A 19,631-nucleotide genomic window follows, 5' to 3' on the forward strand; every position below is an offset into this window, starting at 1 on the left:
TCCAACTCGACGCTAAGCTTTAAAATGACGGTAGTGGCTTACTGCTGCTGCTTCCAGTGATCGAAGCATCGACTACGTTCCCGACGATCCGTTCAGACTTGGCGAGAACGAGATACTCGGGACCTCGCACCATCGTCTATACATACATATATACATATGTGTAGTACATGTACCATGTATACGAAGGGTTGTAACGCGGCGCAAGCTCAGCATCATTGATTTAACGTGTATCGATATCTTCCTACAAACTAAATTTACTAGTCTACTTCTTCTTAACAATTATTATCGTAAACTTTAACAATTTATTTTTCATTTTTTCCAATATATGTATATCTCTTTTTCTTTTTCTTTTTTTTTCGGATAGGATTTATTTTTCTTTTCTTTATTAATTCTTTATTAATTCTTTACTAATTTTATTCGTTTATTCGTTTATTCGTTCATTCATTTAGTTACTTAACTTTTTCAAAAATCTATATATAGAATAATTCAGACAACAAACGTAAACTTTTTTACTTACAGAGCTTACAAACGTTAGATACCACGTACTTCTTCTTCTTCTTCTTCTTCTTGTTACTGTCATTAAACACGATAATTGCTAATACTACTAAACATAATCGTTACAGTCACCATCCAAGTCTCCTTTCTGTTATCGCTAGCTACAAATTACAACTTATTACAGATTACAGATTACAAATTAGAAATTACACATTAGAAATGAAACGGTTGATTGGCTATAAACTTTCGCCGCAAGGCTACCCTTGTTGATATATATTTTCATATACACGCATATTAACTATAGGACGAAGCTCCTGTTGAGCGTAATCTTCTGGCAATGGCAATTCAGATACCAGTTGAAGCATCGAGGTAGACTTACATCCGTTCGATTGCAACAAACTTCTAGCCAAATGCAATGTCCTTTTTGCTATTTCCGCTTGACACAGTCTGAAACGAAAGATGCGTATTTCTATCCGAACCTTATTATACCTTATACCTTATTTATTAATTTATTAATTTATTAATTTATTAATTTATTAATTTATTAATTTATTAATTTATTAATTTATTAATTTATTAATTTATTAATTTATTAATTTATAGACAAATATAGCCGAGATTTACCTGTGTTTAGCCGTTGGGCATGGAAAGTGATTGATGTTGAAAGAAAGCTGTTTCAATCGCTGTTTCACCGACTCCAATTTACTATTTATTCCACGAGGATCAACACCGCGTAACAAACATTCAATGTCCATGGTTATCTCCATATATTCCCAAAGCAGTTGTCCTTGACAGCTCCATCCGCTTATAGTGCTGTTACATTCCGAAGGAATCAACGGACGTAACAAGTGCCGCAAATATTCGTAATTTTCTAAATAAAAACAACAAAGAAAAGAAGAAAATTACAAGACACATTTATAATATTCCAATCGTCTCTTCTAAATGCTTCATTTTTATAAACGTACCGTTTATTATAGCATCCGCTGCCAAATGTTCGATAATAATTTCATGCGCGGTATTCCACTGTTCCGCCTTGATCAAGTAAAATGCTGCTTTCCCGTATCTAAACGTTTAAAACAATCATTTTATGTCAATCATTTTTGCTCATCGAAACAGCCGATAAACTGTGCACGCTAACCTTTTGGCCACGCAACTCTTTACAGCCTTGGCTCGGTGAATCCAGATCGAAGGTATACCCAGTTCTTCCGTTAAAAATTTCTCTTCTTCCACGTAATCCTCTCTATCTTCTATTTCGACGTGTCGTTGCAACAAATTGATTACCGCAGTTTTCCTTTTATCCGCATCGCTTATATGTAACATCACGAATATAGCCCAATGCCAAAGACCGTGTGCTTCCAACTGGGTCGCGAAATTGATATGCGTTAAAGTGGCAACGTGTTCCGAAAGGTGTGAATAACCTAAAGCTAACAGCACCTGCTGCATCAACCAGCTGCAATTAAACAAATTCATTTTCCTTCCTTTCTATCCGACAATCAGACAATCTCTTATTAAATATAATTACCTCAATCTATAATCCAACGGATCGACGGTGTGCGTCGCTGGATTCAACAGCTCACCCAAACCATGATTACCGGTACAAAATAATTTCAATAGATGAAAACAAAGATCGTATATTGCTTTCCCGTTCGTTATTTCAATCTCGTAATCGTCGCCTTTGTATTCGGGTTTCGGTGCTGTTGCGTAAGCGTATTCCGTCTTGCCTGTGTCAAACGAGTTCTCGTACAACTCTAACGCGTCTCTTATCGAAGCAACTGGAGATGAAAAATACCTGAAAATGTATACACGATACAATACTGTTACCGTTACCTTCGTCGACCGTACAGATCATCTACGATATTCTTCTATATATATATATATATATATATATATATATATATATAATGGTATATATTTTACATTGCTATTTCACACGAGATAGATAACGTTACCATAAATGCACAGCCAGTGCCCTTTTCCAATCGAGACCTTCGCAAACGTTAATAACAAGTCCATGTTTACTGGACACCAACGGCTCGCCCGCCACCAATGCGAAAAGTTTCAATCGTTCCAACGGTATATTTTCCTCGATACCGGCATCTTGCCATAAAGCGATTTGTTCTTTTATTAACGTTTTCACAGCCATTCCGCTGCGTAACTGTGCCATTAATAGTGCTAAACAATGATCACCTAGTTTTCGCGCGCTTTCACACGCTTCCTCCAATTCGAAAGCTTCGGTTTCGCAATTGTTCAACGTAGGTAGGGTTAAAAAGAAACGGAAAAAAGGAGAGAGAGAGAAAAAAAAAAAGAAAAGAATAATGAAAAATTAGCAAGCAAGAAAAATCGTTGCACGCGATGTATAGATTTCTCAAAATCTATAGTATACACACCCGACAACAAAAGTAGTATCTTTTCGTCGTTGCTAATGTTCGTATTTTCTCTTTGTTCGAGCGTCCGTCGTATAAAATTTTGTAACCACTCCCCGATAGCCTCTCGACGTGCTACTGCAACGGCATGACCTCCTGTATTTTCTGAAACGTAATCAAAATTAAATTATTATAATTTAGTGAAAAATAAAACCAACATACCTGCGTTTATGTCCGGGAGAGTGCCCCAAAGAGCTACGCAGAGCTTCCAAACGTTAACAACGTACGCTGCGTAACAATCCGTGGTAAATCGATCAGCAAACTCTTCGGCTAAGCTACAATGATCGTGCAAAGCGATGCTCGCTTTAGTAGTATCTGTATCCACGACAAACATTGGACAGTCTGCTTCCTGACCCATTAGACGTTGCGACAACTGCAGTTTTAGATGCCCTTCTATGCTTTTCTTCAATCGCGTCATTATAAATTAAGAATATTAAATCTAACTTTTGAGAATAAGTAAAACAGTATACTTATTCGAAGCGCGGGATACCTTGAATCTCTCGATATGTTTTTCGTCCGTTCCACTGCCACCCAAAATTTCAATCCGTTGAACGATCGCGACGGACGATGTATCTTCTGGAGAACGACCGTCCACGTAACATCCGATTTCTTTGAAAGGGCTGTGCAACGATACTTTCAGCGCCTGTCCTTGCGTACTTAACGTCAGCAATGTTAAGCCACGTCCCCAGCTTGGTTTAAACATCCTTCCGAATTGTATGCCTGTAAACGAGCATACGTTGTTTTCACAAATTTACGATCTAACAAGTAAATAAGTAAATAAATAAATAAAAAGTAATAATTAATCCATCTCTTACCGGTGCCAGCAATACATCGTGATTCTAGCATATATATAATAGACCTCGAAAACGGAATCACTTCGGAACGCAATTTCAAAATCGCTGTCACCGGAGTTACCGTTGGATCAGGAAAGCTTTTTCCATAAATGATCGATGATTTCGTAGATACAACGTCCGTCGACCGTTTTAATTTCCTACCTATCATTGGAAAATCGTTATTATATCTGTGTAACCTAGCGTCTGTAAATGTACTAGTGTTAATACATATATTGCTGCAAACAACTCTCACCTGTCTTCGAAACTATCGGTTCTTCGTAAATAATGGACGGTGTGCGACGAATCGTTAAATTTGATCGCAACGTCGGACTTTGATCCTCCTCCGGTTTTTCCGCACTATCCACGAAACATCTCATAGTACTACTTTTGTAACTAGCTAGGAATAAGGCACGATTCGATTCTAAAATAGAAGAAAAAAAAGAAAAAGAAAAAGAAAAAGAAAAAGAGCATTGTAATCGATTTGAATGAAAATAAATACACTTCTTAATATGTACTTACCTTGATCGTAAGTTTCGTTGATCTCTTCATCGTCACCGTCGAAGAAACTGGCCTTCATCAGTTGTAATTTATGACTATCAGTGCCCAAAATACGGGCATTATCACCAGTCGGACTTATCGGTAATTGCTTTTCACGATTGTAATCTCCTGAAAAAGTCCTCTTTCGTTGCGGCAACTTTATATCACACCAATTTCAGAATAGTACAGTTTACTTACCTATGCTGCGTCTTGGAACTCGATGCGCATTTAAATCCAAAAGATCTGCACTACCTCTGTTCCCATTCTGAGTCGTGACAACGTCCTTACTCTACATAAAAAGTATCTATGTCAGAATCTATGTCGAAAGTATACCAAGTTTAATAATACGATCATCGAATGATAAGAAAATTGTACCGGTGCTTTTGATTGTTCCAACTTTGTTGCGGTTTTCTGTTGATCCGCTCTGGATAGTTTTAATCTTTTCGGATCGTTTATCGTAGGCCCGTTACTGTCATCTTCGTCCGAATCGCTCAAACCGTATTTAGAAAAATGATCCACCTGAAGAAAGGATACGGGTAATAATGAATTGAAAAAAATCCAAAAAAAAAAAAGACAGAAAGAGTGTCTTCGTACCTTGAAGACCCATGAACCAGTTTCGGGTCGGTACTCGAGAAATCTAGTGTCGTGTTTCGCGGATACTCTTCGTAACTTTTCTTCGTAATCGATTGTAACCAATCGGCGAGGATCGGTAATAGGTTTGTGCAATGATTTATCGTGTGGCCAGACTCGATCCAAAGTAACTTGAGCTTTTCGATTCAATCCCTGGCCAACCGGAGGTTTTTTCTCGTCGTCCGGATAAATGATAACTTCCTTGTGTCGAAAATGTACAATTTCGTCTAAATTCAGACCGTATATGTCGAACGAATCGGGGAAATATACGTTTCCGTATCCTTCCCGACCAATCGTGAAATTCGGTACAACGCAACTTTCCCCGCGAATATAATCATCCAATTTATCGAGAGGCGGAATCGTATAGTAGCCGGCGCGTTTCAATGTTATATTAGCTGCGTTCGTTTTCCAATTGCACGTTTCACTCGTCGAGAATGAACTACTGTCGTCCAATTCGTGACTCGAATCGGTATTTTCTGTTACACTCTCTCGACACGTTTTATCGACCAGAGAAGAATTATTTTTCAAAGACGTATCGAGAATCGCGTTCGTTTCGGAACAGCCGCGATTCGATGGAGTAGCGTTACCGTAAGATCGTAATTCGGTAACGGTATTGTTTATCACCTCTTCGGACGACAAATTCGAGCCGGAAAAGGAACGTTGCGAACGTTGCGTACGTTGCGTACGTTGCGAACGTTGCCCCCCCTCGAATATCTCCTCGTCCGAATTTTTCCCCGTCGAATTACGCGTAAGACTCGTTTTCAACCAAGACGAAGACGACCTTCGATCGTTTGTTAACTGCCGATTACTATCCTGATTATGATTTTCTTTATCCACCGTTTCGATTGTTGTGTTTTCGATATACGAATTTGTCAAACTGTTTCTTTCTTCAACTTTCCCAGAGGCTTCTACATGTTTCTCAGTTGTCTGCGAATTTTCCGTTGGCGACGAAACTATCGAATTTGATATTGACTTTGGACGTAAGACTAAACGCTTTGCATTTGGACGGGGTTGAAACGCTTCGGATAGTGGATCTTCCTCTTCGAGACCTTCGAACATTGATTTCTACGAAAAATCAGGATATGCGTGTAAAAAGAACTACTCTATAAAAGTACATCTTCGGTGATACCACAATTACCTTCGATAATTGTGCAGGAGTGACAACCTTAGCTTTGATTTTTGGAGATTTGTTATCTGCTGTAACTTTGTATTGAGGTCCATTCAGTATCTTAGAAGGTGCATTTGAGGGTTTCAATAATTCTTCCGTTTTACCGGAAGCCTAAAAATACCACGCGTTTCTTTATACTAAAACATTTTACTCTTTTTTATGTCAGTTTATAAATATTGTAGATAAAAGATTTCTTACCGGTAAAAGATTTTTTAACAACGGTGAATCACCAAATGGTGCAGATACTAAGGCCAAAATTTGTTGATGCACTGGCACGGTTCCTGAACTTTTTGTTTGATTGTTCGCGGCTCTGTTACAGGAAGAAAATGAAAAAAAATTACAGATCATTAAAGGACAATAAAAAATGAAATGCAACAAAACGAAATGTAAAAGTAAAGATATTATACCCGGTGGTACCGATTAAACCCATTCCAACGCCACTTCCTACGTTTAAATTAGTTCCGAAAGTTGATGAACCAAAAGACGCCGATGAATTAAAGGTTGTGTTGCCTCCGGTATTACCGAACAAGCCTCCTGGTTTTTGTTGCCCAAACAAGCTAGTACCACTGCCTAATGTCAAACCTGTATTCGTACCTAGGAACGATTGGAATTTATTTCATTTACACGAAAAATAGATTACGGTAATAAAAGCTCCGATACGATTAAATAGTTTACCAAGTCCAGTAGTAGGCGCGGACGTAGAACCAAAAGAGAATCCAGGCGTTTGTCCCGCAGGTTTAAAAGATGTGTTAAACAATGACGAACCGGGGTTTTGACCAGCGGTGAAACCTGGTGTACTTCCAAAAGTGGACGATGTGGTCGAACCGAAAGTAGGTGCTGTTCCGAATCCTGTCGTTCCAGTTGCTTTAGCACCGAATAAAGTTGTACCCGTATTAATGGCTGCCGTTTGACCAAACCCGGCGAATCCAGTGCTAGATGACGTGGATGGTACGTTGAAAGCTGATTTGTTTTGATTGAACAGACCGATACTCTAGAATGATAAGTAAAATATATTATATATTATATATTATATATTATAGTATATGCATATACATCTTTTCTCATTTATTTCTATTACCTGGTTCGGTTGCGTCGAGCCAAATGTGGATCCGAAACTGGGGTTTTGTGCCGTATTAATCACACCAAAACCTGTACCAGCAGTTTGGTTGGTATTGCTGGTTGCGAATAGCGGTGTTGGCGCTGCCGCTGCAAATAAAACTATCTGTACTTTCTTCGTTAAAGCAAACAATTTACTTACGCTATGTGTATCGATGATACCGATAGCACTGCGCTTCAAACCTTCAATACTTACTACCAAATGGTTTGTTTTGAGTGTTACTACCAAACAGATTCGTGCCTGGAGTAGAACTGAAAGCAAAATTATTCGTAGCTGTAGTCGAAGGTGTTCCAAAATTCGTCATCGGTTTTCCGAATAGACCGCTCGATCCGGATTGAGTGGTTGTTCCAAATCCGCTGCTCATTCCACCGAAACCTAATTTCAAAATAATAATAATAATAAGAAGAAGAAGAAGAAGAAGAAGAACACGAATTTCTTTTAGTTGTCTACATTCGATATCATTTAAAGATTAAAGATTAAATATTTAACGAAATACACAAATATAAATCGTATTGAATAGTTTACCCGTTGTTGCTGTACTAGTACCTGCCCCTGCATTGCCAAAAGGTGAAGGCTGCGCAGGTGTACCGAAAATCCCAGTACTGGGCCCTGATCAATGATAGAATCAAACATTTGTATGTACGTAAAACAAATAGGTAGACCTGTATTAATTATGTACAACAACGTTACCTTTACGTCCAACGGAATAATCTTCAAAACGTAATTCCTCGTAACACTTTGATTCGTATTCTTTCATCGATGCGATACAGCAATGTCTCGCCGATATTGTATGAGATATACCATTTTTTGACATAGAATCGGTAGTAATGACGGGAGTAAACTTAACCACAGTACCCGTCATACCCGTGGTAGTAGTATTTGTACTGCCGAAACCAGGTGTTGTACCAAATAAATTTGTGTTTCCAGTTGTGTTACTTTGTCCAAAAGGTGTAGTTTGTTGAGTTGACTGTTGGGGCTGTCCGAACAAATTTGTTCCAGAAGTTGAGCCAAAACTAAAACCTGCTGGTTTATTCGATTGGCCAAATGCAGAAGTTGGTGTACTTGTACCGAAAAGATTTGTCCCTGCATTCTGCTGACTACCAAATAAATTGGTGTTTGTATTGGTTGTACCAAATCCTGTAAACGACAAAGAAAAAAAATATATATATTTATTCGAATTGTGTAACAAACGTTGTTACAAATTGTAGAGTTTTAATTTTACAAACAAAACTGTCTTGACAAACACACTTCCTTCCTTCCTTCCTTCTTTCTTTCCCCTGAGAAAGGTCTTATGCCTACTTATATCTACTTGATATATGTATACGGACATTTTACATAAATAATTTACGACTGACTACCTCCAAAAGATGGTTGAGTAAATGCAGGTGATGTTGTAGTATTACCAAACAGGCCACCAGTGGTAGAGCCTGCAGGCTTTGAGGTAAACAGAGAAGTATTGCTGCTACCAAAGACCGGTGCTGTGCAAGTACCAAAGCTTGTAGTAGTTATCGGTTTACCAAACGCAGACTGTCCGAACGGACTGGATTGTGTTGCTGTATTGAAACCACCTATAACAATGTAATAATGTAATAACGTCCGATTGAAAGAAAGAAAGAAAACAAAATATATCGTTTGATTTACTCACTGAACGACGTATTTCCCGATTGCCCAAACATGCTGAAACTTGATCTTTTCTACTTATTTGCAGCACTTACCACCACCTAAAATACGATAAAATGGGAAAATGGGAAAATGGGAAAATTTTTAAGTCGTATATTTGGAACATAAATAAACCGTAAATGAGCATGATACTTATTATGCTCGTAACGTTATATGTATTGTTTTTGTAATACGTTCAACTAAAAGTTACCGTTAATAGTTCGTTATCATTTACCTTTGTCAAAATTCTTACAAAAACACACCGAAATCGTGTTCGTTACGTTCCTGTTAAATGAATTTTACAAAAAAACTTTACTCGTTCAACGATATGCCTGAATACTGAATACCCAATACAAAGAACTGATCAACAAAGAAGTTGGTTATAGAATAAACCCTTCGATCGTATATAAACGTCTGAAAATTTAAGAAACAGAACGCGATAGAAAATAGGATTATTACCCGTGCGCATAATTCGTTCTGCCCAAACTATCAACTGCTAGTTACATGCAATTACTGGCTAATTACTAGCAACAACACATCACATAAACGCAATACACGTCGCGTAGTTCCGTAATTCGGAAAAATCGATCGATAGATACAAAGAACTGCAAAGAACGTTATTGTGCATTCCATGCCCATCAACGAGCAGCTAACAGGTTGGACAAAACATAAAAGATAAAAAATACTTATGTTAGTCAAGTTTGATTGGTTCGATACATATATGAGAAATTTGAATTAATATTTGCTTTATTATTCGTACGTTTCAGTTATATATTAAATTTTATAATGTTTAACGATTAAATATTATGTTATTTTTAATATTAATATCGTCAAAATGAAAGTTTTCAGAGTTTTTTATTTAGGGATTTTGAGAATAGCGATATCAGTTCAGGAGGCGGAAGATTTTTGAACGTACTACATACATACATACATACATACTTGCAGACTTTATATTTTATTTATACAATACACGATATAAAACGAAAATATAAGTAGCTAATTTAAATGCAGTATAAAGTTAAAGATAATAATTCGCATGTAACTCTGAAAGATTGATGTATTATTCATTTGAAATGTTGTAACCTTAAGTGGATCGATGATGAAGCATTATTAGTTTCAATGACGTTTCATTTTTCTAATTACTACTTCATTTATAGGTACGTTAAAAAATGACGCTTGTTTGGAGATTATTCACGAGAAATATTGCTTCGAGAAAAATAGATTTTCATAAATCTTCAGTGGTGCATAAACAATTATTTTATACATGTTCGAAACCGTTGATCAGGATCTATGGAAAAACATGTGTATTTTCTCCGTTAAGATATCACGGAAGCAGTACCTTAGAAAGAAAAGTTTTAAACTCTACCGTGCAAACTATCGCACGAAAGAAAATATCAGATTTTAAAAGTTTGTTTATGTTAGCAGTACCTGAAAAATGGAGGTTATTTGGTGCAATCACATTTTTACTGATTTCATCTGCTATCACAATGGCTGTACCTTTTTCTTTAGGAAAATTGATTGATATCGTTTATACAACTGAAAAAGAACGTATGAAAGAAAAACTGAATCAATTATGCATTATTTTGTTTGGAGTATTCCTTGTCGGAGGTATATGTAATTTTTGTAGAGTGTATCTAATATCTACCGCCGCGCACAGGGTGACTCAGTCTTTAAGAAAACAATTGTACGCTGGTATTCTTCGTCAAGAGGTGGCAATGTTCGATAAATCCAGTACAGGAGAGTTTGTTGGAAAATTATCTGGTATATATTTTAACTTTGATACTTGATTCTTGTAACGGATTTGCTTCCTATAATTGTAATTGCAATCTGACTTTCTTCATTTTAGGAGATACGCAACTGGTTAGTTACGCGTTAACAAGAAATTTATCGGACGGATTGCGTTCCGCTGTTATGAGCGTCGCTGGAGTATCCATGATGTTCTATGTTTCACCTAAATTAGCCGTGCTTGGTCTGGCTATAGTACCACCGATAGCTGGTTTAGCCATAGTTTATGGGCGTTTTTTAAAAAATATTTCAACCGACATACAGGATAGTTTAACGTCGTTAAATACAATAGCCGAAGAAAGGATCAGTAATATAAGGACAGTAAAAGCTTTTGCGAAAGAAATTGATGAAGTTAAACGTTATAATTTTCAATTAGAGAATCTGCTCAAAGTATGCTACAAAGAGAGTTTATATAGAGGAATATTTTTTGGATTAACCGGTTTCTCAGGAAACGCGATCATCCTGTCTGTTTTATATTACGGTGGAACTATGGTTTCCGACTTGTCGCTCACGGTTGGAAGCTTAAGCGCTTTCTTAATATATGCCGCATACGTAGGAATATCATTGAATGGATTATCTTCATTTTATAGCGAATTAAACAAAGCGTTAGGTGCAAACATGCGTTTAATTGAATTAATCGAAAGAGAACCAGCAATACCTATTGGCGGTGGTAAAATTCCGGAAAATCAATTATCAGGTGATATTCAATTCCAAAATGTTAATTTTGCTTATCCTACGAGGAAGAATGCGTGGGTTTTGAAAAATTTTACTTTGAACGTTCCAAAATGTATGGTGATCGCTATCGTTGGATCGTCAGGTTGTGGAAAATCTACAGTAGCATCGCTATTGTTAAGACTTTATGATCCGAATTCAGGATGTATACTTTTAGACAATCATGATCTTAAGTCTCTCGATCCTGCCTGGGTGAAATCACAGATCAGTATTGTTTCTCAGGAACCTGTTCTCTTTAGTGGAACGATAAGAGAAAATATATTATACGGATTAGAAGATCCAACAAAATGTGACGAGGTGGAAGAAATTGCGAAACATGCTCACGTTTTGGAATTTACAAAGAACATGCCGGATGGTTTGGATACGTTAGTCGGAGAAAGGGGCATTACCCTTAGCGGCGGACAGCGACAAAGAGTTGCTATTGCCAGAGCATTGATAAAGGTAAGATCTACTAATAATAAAAAACAACAATCTCATCTTTAAAGGATACACATTTGAAATTCCTTTTATGTATTTAGAAACCAACAATTTTAATTCTGGACGAAGCGACGAGTGCGTTAGATGCTGAAAGTGAACATTATGTACAGCAAGCTTTAGAAAAAGCTGTTCAAGGTCGAACAGTGTTAATTATAGCCCATAGATTTAGCACGATCAAAAATGCTGACAAGATCGTGGTTTTGAACAAAGGACAAGTAGCAGAAAGTGGAACTTACAAGGAACTTAGGAGTTTAAGCGACGGTTACTTTAATAAGTTAGTTCAACATCAAACTTTTACCTAAATCGTATATCACAAAATTGTATGTGCGTTGTGTGTGTGTGTGTGTATATATATACATATATATTAATTATTTTATCAACCAAATGACTGATAGTGTCTAACGATAATTTGTAAAGGTCATTGAAAATCACATTTGTAATAAATAATTAATAAATTTATTAATTTATAGAATACAATGTGTTGTTATTCTGTAACTGTATTGTATTATTAAGTTTCTCTACACAATATACCGACTCTTAAGGAATTATGTAATACTACGAAAATGTGGACGCCCAAATTAACTTTTACAACCATTGGATTTCTTATGTATCCATTGCTTTTTTTATCAACAAGTTGAAACCTACACTTCAGTTAAATGTATCAAAACAATTTGTGTAAGCGATGCATAAATACTTGAGTAAGTATTTTAATGTAATAATAATCACAAAATCATGCGTGTTCTTTGATCTGTGATGTTGTAAGGCAGGTATTATGAATAATCCCACTTTGGTAATAATTTTTAATATATTTTCCTATAAAATAATATACACTGCTATTTTAAGTTATATCAATATCTTTCATCATCGATTTATGTTATTTTTAAATTAATATGCTATTGCTACAATTAATATACTTCTTGATAAATTATTACTTTTAAACTTGTATTTCCTTAAAAATATCCAATGTAAACACATGACCAGAAGTAAATTATTATAATTAAACTAGGAGGATTTTTAAACCATTACGCAAGTTTAGTACATTCTCCTTTAGGAAGAAATATCCATGTTACCTGATAAAATACATATTTAACTATTATCTTTTTATTGAAAAGCACAGCAAGGTATAAAGAGAGCGATAATATTTATTTCTCTAATCAGGGAGAAAATAAACTTTTATCCTTGCTATGTTTTACCTTCTTTTAATTGAGATAATATTTGTAATAAAGGCATTTATTTATTTATTTATTTATTTATTTATTTATTCATTTATTTATTTATTTATTTATTTATTTATCGGTTACAACTTGAATCATAAAATGGAATCTGCATTTTGATTCCAATTATAATGTAAAATTGAAACCTTTATCACTTTTTCTAGTTTCTGTGTCGTATATGTCATTGAAAGCTATTAATATTTTAAAACTGATGTATCGTTTGAATTGTCAATTTTCGAATGATATTTCTGTACATAAGACCAGTAACCAGTTTGACGTTCAATGATTCGATTTATATTTTACATCCAAGTTTATAGAGGTACCAATTTATGTTCTAAAATTTGAAACTGCGTATTTATTATTAGGTAGCCTCGGGAAAATTTCATACGCTCCGGTCATGAGCCACAGTCACATCCTAATCAGTAAAAACTTTCGTCTGTATAAATTCACGATCAAATTTTTCTTTTTTTACTTTTTTACAAACTGATTTGAGTTGAAACCCAAACCGTGGTCAAAGCTGGTCGTTACTATTATAATGTTCTGGGAATAGGCAGTGTTTTGCTTTCTACAGGAGCTTAGAAATTCATATGAACAAGTTCTGTACAATACCAAATTTACTTGATTTTAGTTGCAATTATGAAATTAATAAAATAGTAAATAATATATAATTAGACAACCCTTTGCAATTTTATAAAGGTCATAAAAATCATATTCAAAATACAATAAAGATTTTCTTCTTATATTAAGGATAAATTTGTTTCGTTCAGTATTTCTTTACGTTTCCTGTTTAAATAAAAATCAAGCATTATAAAAGTAATAGAACCTGTTTCTTACACTTCTTATTAACTTCTAGATGATTGTGCTGCTTCTTGCTCCATTGGTTCGTCACTCTGTTCAAATACCGATAACGTTTCTTCCTCGTCTACATCCATTAATTCTACCGGTTCCAGTACTTTTCTACTTGTTGTATTTTCTATTACTGTATCACTAGTTTCAATCATAGTAGTAATAGTAGTAGTAGTAGTAGTAGTACTAGTAATAGTAGTAGTAGTAGTAGTAGTAGTAGCAGTAGTAGTAGTAGCGGTAACAGTAGTAATAGCAGCAGCAGCAGCAGCAGCAGCAGCAGCAATAGTGGTGGTGGTAGTAGTAGTAGCAGTAACAGTAGTAGTAGCAGTAGCGGTAGTATTAGTAGCAGTAATATCATTACCTTCCAATTCTGTTACATGATTATCTTCAACGCACATTTTATTTTCGTTTCTAGATTGACTTGTTGCTACAGGATTTCGATTTTCTAAATTCTCTGATATTTCAATGATCGACGAAGTACCCTCCTCTTCTATTTTCTCGTTAATAGTCTCCGTCGTGTCTTTTGATTCTTCGATAATAGAAATTTTATCAGGTACTATGGATTTTATTATTCTAGTTTCATCTTCTATAGCTTTCGTTATGGTTAAATTATTTTCTTCTTGATCGGAATTAAAATTCTTTGTCGTATTATCTTTGGAACATGAATCTTCCATGATAGATTTAGAATCTTCTGTCGATTCTGTTTCTTTATTATGATCTTTTAAATTTTCTACATCTACAGGCATATCCTCGGAACTATTTCCAGACGGATTTTCCTCTGTACTCGTATTATCTGCAATCAGACTTACATCGTCGGTAGGTTTCTCTAAATTATCTTTCGATAATGTATCTTCTATATTGGAATTCTTTAAAGATTCTACTACTTTTTCTTTGTCCTCTATGGTTGGATCGTGCGCATTTTGAGTAACTGTTTCGACTTCTTCTACCCGATTACTGCTCGACTTTGCTGCATTTTGTAAATTTTCGTTCGATTCTTTGCTGTTCGGTACTGTTTTAGATTCGATATCTGATTTCATCGTACATACGTCGTTAGCTTTACTCGACTCTTCTTGTAGGTGTACCGATGATACACGCGAGCCAACTTCTGTTTTTCCGTTTGCTTTGGAATTATCTACATAAAATTTTAATGACTTACTTTCGTTCGAACTGAAGTCTTTCGTCTGAAAGGTAGTTTGTAATTTTCGCGAGGAATCCGTAATTTCACCTCCATCATTTTCCAGTTCTAAACTAGGCTGAGAACTAGTATCCTCGTTCATGATAGCTTCTGAAACGTCACTGACAATTCCAGAAGTTTCAGGAACCATGGTAGATAAATTCTGCATCGTAGGTTCTATCTGTGAATTCTGTGTTTGCGGCGAACAAGTTAAATTGGGAGTGCTAGTAAACTCTGAAGTTGTTGGTATAAAATTAGATACAACGTTGTCTGATTTTGAAGTTGATTCGACTTTCTCCTGAGAAATCTCTTCTGTGTCAAATACATTTTTTACTACGGTAGTAGTCGGTACAACCGTTTGTAACAATGGTGTTTCGTTTTCAACTGTATGTACGCTAATTGTAACGGTGGAAGAACAGTCTTTTTCCCAATATTCCATTTCTACATCCTGAGGAGGTTGCGTTACCGACGTATCTTCATCTACAGATCCATTGACCATACCGTCTCCGTTTTCGTTTCTTCGAGCTGTCGGTCCAGGTTCTCTGGTAGAAACAACCAAGATATTCTTTTCAATAGCTCGCATAAATTTGTCAACTCTATTATACTCCTTACGCGGTGCTGTCAATAACTCACAAATTCGTTGAACAGTAAACGGAGCGTTTGCAAATGATTCTAAACGCTCCAAAAGATTGCTTTTCATAGTGTCGTAATTGAAATGTTCAACGTTAGGACAAGGTGCAAGATCAAGTGTCGGACAGCTTTCGTAGAAATCAGTCATTACGCGAGTAAGTTTTTCTCTAAATAGAGTTTTTATTAGCGACCACTGATAAACAGGATCACCGGTTTTTGCGACCCAACACAAATAGTCCTCGAGTTCTCGAGGTATTTCGCTTGGACGCATTTTCTGAAACTCGTCTAATGCCTGCAATACTTCCTCCAAATTTTCCATTTTTTCCGTTTACTCTCCCCTCCGTCTTCTTTAGTTACTAAATAATTTCTGTCGACAATTTTCGTTAAACTGCTAGAACCTGTAGCAAAACTTTAGGCAAGAAACAACGAAAAACGCAAACACACCGGGTACTAAATAGAAACAATGAAGGATGGGGGATGAAGCAGGCCTACCAACACCTACCAATATCTATTTACCTGAAAAGAATATGTCATTGTTGACTGTTGTTGTTGTTGTTGTTGTTGTTGTTGTTGACAGCAGATTTGGTTAATTTTTATTTATTATCTATGTACTTCGTTGTATGGTAATTAAAATGATTTATAATTTTTACATAATTCAACGTATACATATGTACAAGTATTAAATCTTTGGAGCGTATTTCTGTTTTATCGACATCAAACTACACAACATGGTAATTTATGTTTAATTTATAGTACCACTGGAAAAACAATATTATTTATATATTTTTTTTCTTTATAAATACTTCTTGTACGTACATACGCTTAAAAAATGTGTGGCAGCGTTTAAATTATACACCGCTTCAAACAAAAGCGTAGTATGGTTGATTACAAATTTCACGTTTATATATACAGTGAAGTTAGTAACGCTCAATAAACAAGATACAGTGATGCTAGCGTGGAGGCCGAACTCTGAATTCCGCGTCGGTAAAACAGCTCATAACTGAACAGAAACTGATTCAAGCGCCACCTCAATTATTGCATCCAACTAACAGCATGCTATACTAACTACATCACCATTATTTGTTGCATAATTAATAAATGTACATACCATAGAAATAATGATACAGTTATTAATTAGTCATCGAATAATAACGATTGCCCAGGTCTCACCACGGAGAGGTTCTTGCGGGTGGAGACCCACCCTACCTCATCCCATCCACCCTCCATTTATGCAAATTTTTACTTTTATTCAATAACATCATCCTCTTGATGCACATTTGCAAAACGTTTTTGACTGTTTTACAAATGAACAACAAAAGGAGCATTATTTTTATTCGCTACCTACCTATCTACACTTATCTATACATATATTTAATACTTATTAATCTACCCTATGCGTGTATATCGTGCAAATTTATTTCAATATATTTAAAGATTTAAAATCAGAATCAGACATTAAGATTTTGTAATATGTAAATATACAAATAATTATAATACCAGAATAAATAATAACTTGTTATATTTTGTGGTATATTATGCTTTTAGAAATAACACAATTAACAAATATAATTATTTAAAAGTAACAGTGCATTTGAAAATTCCATTTCTGTTTCAGTCTTGTTCACAGCTGTAAGAAAGACAGATTTATGTGAAAAGATTGATCATCTTTTATTTATATGTGTATGTGTATATATATATATATATATATATATATGAAAAACTCCATAGATATTAATTCAATCATAATAAAGAAAATGATGTATTTTTTTCAAATGCACAATTGGTAGTAATTGAACACAATACATGTGATACAAATTCATTTCGAAAATGATTAGAAATATTTTTGAGATTCACCAGTTACGCTCCAACAACATATTAAATTTGATATTATCACTTGAACGAGATATTCTCGTTTGTCTAAATCTAATAGCGTTTAATTGAAAAACTACAGAAACACAGTTGTAAAATAACAAACCAAACGTATTTTAATAAGATACTGATACAAGAAACGGTATGTTTAACGATTTATATATTTATAACTGTATTTCTTAAGTTTTCCTAAAGTAACTTTACAATGTTTTGTACATTAATTGAATAAAATAATAACAGAATTATTACACAAACATAACATCATCGACTAAAATAAATATGTAGGTGTATGTCTATGTAATGTAACAATGTTCATTTATAGTGTTGAAAGTTTTATGCGCGCGCGCGTGTATGTAATGTTTAGAGAATGTGCACAATTGTAGAAAGTTGGTGGTCAATAAATTCTAATATACATTGTACTATGGAAAACATTTGAAAGGCGTCAAACTGATATATAAATTGGCTTGATTAAAGGCTTAGTAACAATCATAATTTGACGCTACAAGATTTTGTTACTTACAGCTAACCAATGATTTTGCTGTTATTAATAAATTTATAAAATCAAACACATTACCATATTTTAATATTTAATATTTGTCACAAGGTTTGATTATTTAGACATCAACCACCATCTTCTTATGAATATCTGTATTACCAACGACCTGAAATCATACGTAACAAACATGTTATATTAGTTACCCAAAATTCTAATTTTCTAAAATTTATTACTTACAGAACAGAATTCCTCAAAACTAATTTTACCATCTTCGTCTTTATCAGCAAACAATATTGTTTTATCAACAATTTGTTGAAGTTGTGTATCTTTCAAATTATTGCCTACCATCATTTTTAATACTTGAAACAATTCCCCGTTACTTATGAAACCATCGTTATCCATATCATAAATTCTAAAGGCAAATCTTAATTTGCTTTCTTTGTCACCCTTTAAGAGAAAAACAACAAATTCTTCAAGTAAATTATTCAATGGAAGAATGATATTGGTATACATACCTTGACACTGAATTGAGAAACACCATGGATAAATTCCTTAAAATCAACTTCTCCATTACCATCGGCGTCAAATATATCTATTACACGTTGAACTAAAGGATTTTGTTGTAACTCTGGTAATGACATAAACTCATCGATACTTAAAGCACCGCTATTATCCAGATCTAATTTGCGAAATCGTTTTCCCAATCTTCTAATTTCGTCAACATCAACTGACACATTGATATTTTTATGTTAAAAATTTTTTGATAATGTGACATAAAAAATATATGCAAAAATATCATTATGAAACATTATAATAACGCAACAACATAATAAACATGATACCTTCTTCTTTACAAGTGCTATGTTTAGTTGATGATAAAAATAAATCAAAGGTAATAAGTAAACTAAAATTAAAAAAATAGAGAAAGAGAGAGAGGGGAAAAGAAAAACTTGTTTTTAATACAAATTTGTATAAATTTTGTCAAATTTTAATTAAAATGAGAACAGAGCATAATTTAAATCGTTTCCAAAAAAATAAAATTGTTATATTAAACGAAAAAATTCGATCAAACAGAATAGGTTAATATAAGGTTTCGAAAACAATGTTCAATATTAACTTACAATTAGAACACAGTTCCATAGGCAAAGAGCTTTCGTTACCCTAAAAGAAGAAGTTATAAAATAATACATGTACTTTGTTTCGGAAAGACTTTTTTTTGTTTACGATCAAGAATAATTTTGAAACGATAACCATACAAATGTTTATACTAAAAATAAATAAAATATGTTACTTAATAATTTACTCGAATGTAATTAATCGAGATTTAATACTCTTCCTTACCATTGTGAAATCGAGTCAGCGGATTTCTGGTACTGTCAAAAATTCACCCAAAAACGTCAAAATTGATCAGCGGGTATTATTTTATGGTTGATAAACCAATAAAAGGTAAATAAACATAGATAGGAAACTAAACGATCGTTTGAATCCGGTTCTTCTCAAATGGTGACCGTTGGTGATTTTTAGAAAGATTTTTCGATGAAAACTA

General features: G+C 34.5%; 4 protein-coding genes across 10 annotated transcripts; 1 reads left to right on the forward strand and 3 right to left on the reverse strand.

The window, feature by feature from the left end:
- Positions 1-485: 485 nt before the first annotated feature.
- On the reverse strand, positions 486-9,504 carry Nup98-96 (nuclear pore complex protein Nup98-96). Its single transcript, XM_034337551.2, has 26 exons — positions 9,322-9,504; positions 8,849-8,924; positions 8,562-8,771; positions 7,894-8,340; positions 7,729-7,812; positions 7,399-7,578; positions 7,165-7,292; positions 6,762-7,077; positions 6,494-6,680; positions 6,285-6,396; positions 6,057-6,197; positions 4,883-5,983; positions 4,664-4,807; positions 4,487-4,577; positions 4,271-4,417; positions 4,005-4,172; positions 3,734-3,913; positions 3,409-3,638; positions 3,081-3,321; positions 2,883-3,023; positions 2,445-2,724; positions 2,018-2,284; positions 1,634-1,945; positions 1,461-1,558; positions 1,120-1,366; positions 486-942 (listed from the first exon to the last, which is right to left on the reverse strand). The coding sequence occupies exons 2-26, from the start codon at positions 8,877-8,879 to the stop codon at positions 753-755; spliced, it is 5,673 nt and encodes a 1,890-aa protein (XP_034193442.2). The 5' UTR covers positions 8,880-8,924; positions 9,322-9,504; the 3' UTR covers positions 486-752.
- A 301-nt stretch (positions 9,505-9,805) lies between these two features.
- LOC117610241 (ATP-binding cassette sub-family B member 10, mitochondrial) lies at positions 9,806-12,298 on the forward strand. 3 transcript variants are annotated; one of them, XM_034337391.2, is made up of 4 exons: positions 9,806-10,019; positions 10,490-10,623; positions 10,709-11,820; positions 11,898-12,298. In XM_034337391.2, the coding sequence occupies exons 1-4, from the start codon at positions 9,982-9,984 to the stop codon at positions 12,156-12,158; spliced, it is 1,545 nt and encodes a 514-aa protein (XP_034193282.1). In that variant the 5' UTR covers positions 9,806-9,981; the 3' UTR covers positions 12,159-12,298. The 3 variants fall into 3 exon arrangements, with proteins under 3 accessions (XP_034193282.1, XP_034193281.1, XP_076547903.1); XM_034337390.2 differs by having other exon boundaries at positions 9,807-10,019; positions 10,288-10,623; XM_076691788.1 differs by having other exon boundaries at positions 9,829-9,937; positions 10,020-10,623.
- Positions 12,299-12,454: 156 nt separating this feature from the next.
- LOC117610240 (Protein phosphatase 4 regulatory subunit 2-related protein) lies at positions 12,455-16,915 on the reverse strand. 5 transcript variants are annotated; one of them, XM_034337385.2, is made up of 3 exons: positions 16,541-16,915; positions 16,237-16,478; positions 12,455-16,118 (listed from the first exon to the last, which is right to left on the reverse strand). In XM_034337385.2, the coding sequence occupies exon 3, from the start codon at positions 16,037-16,039 to the stop codon at positions 13,913-13,915; it is 2,127 nt and encodes a 708-aa protein (XP_034193276.2). In that variant the 5' UTR covers positions 16,040-16,118; positions 16,237-16,478; positions 16,541-16,915; the 3' UTR covers positions 12,455-13,912. The 5 variants fall into 5 exon arrangements, with proteins under 5 accessions (XP_034193276.2, XP_034193277.2, XP_034193275.2 ...); XM_034337386.2 differs by having other exon boundaries at positions 16,237-16,439; positions 16,537-16,915; XM_034337384.2 differs by having other exon boundaries at positions 16,537-16,915.
- A 307-nt stretch (positions 16,916-17,222) lies between these two features.
- LOC117610248 (calcineurin subunit B type 2) lies at positions 17,223-19,566 on the reverse strand. Its single transcript, XM_034337413.2, has 5 exons — positions 19,427-19,566; positions 19,207-19,246; positions 18,601-18,812; positions 18,323-18,532; positions 17,223-18,251 (listed from the first exon to the last, which is right to left on the reverse strand). Exons 1-5 carry the CDS (start codon positions 19,427-19,429, stop codon positions 18,204-18,206), a joined length of 513 nt encoding a protein of 170 aa, XP_034193304.1. The 5' UTR covers positions 19,430-19,566; the 3' UTR covers positions 17,223-18,203.
- Positions 19,567-19,631: the final 65 nt, after the last annotated feature.

The sequence above is a fragment of the Osmia lignaria genome, chromosome 13 (genome assembly GCF_051020975.1).
Source record: "Osmia lignaria lignaria isolate PbOS001 chromosome 13, iyOsmLign1, whole genome shotgun sequence".
NCBI classification, from domain to species: Eukaryota; Metazoa; Arthropoda; class Insecta; order Hymenoptera; family Megachilidae; genus Osmia; species Osmia lignaria.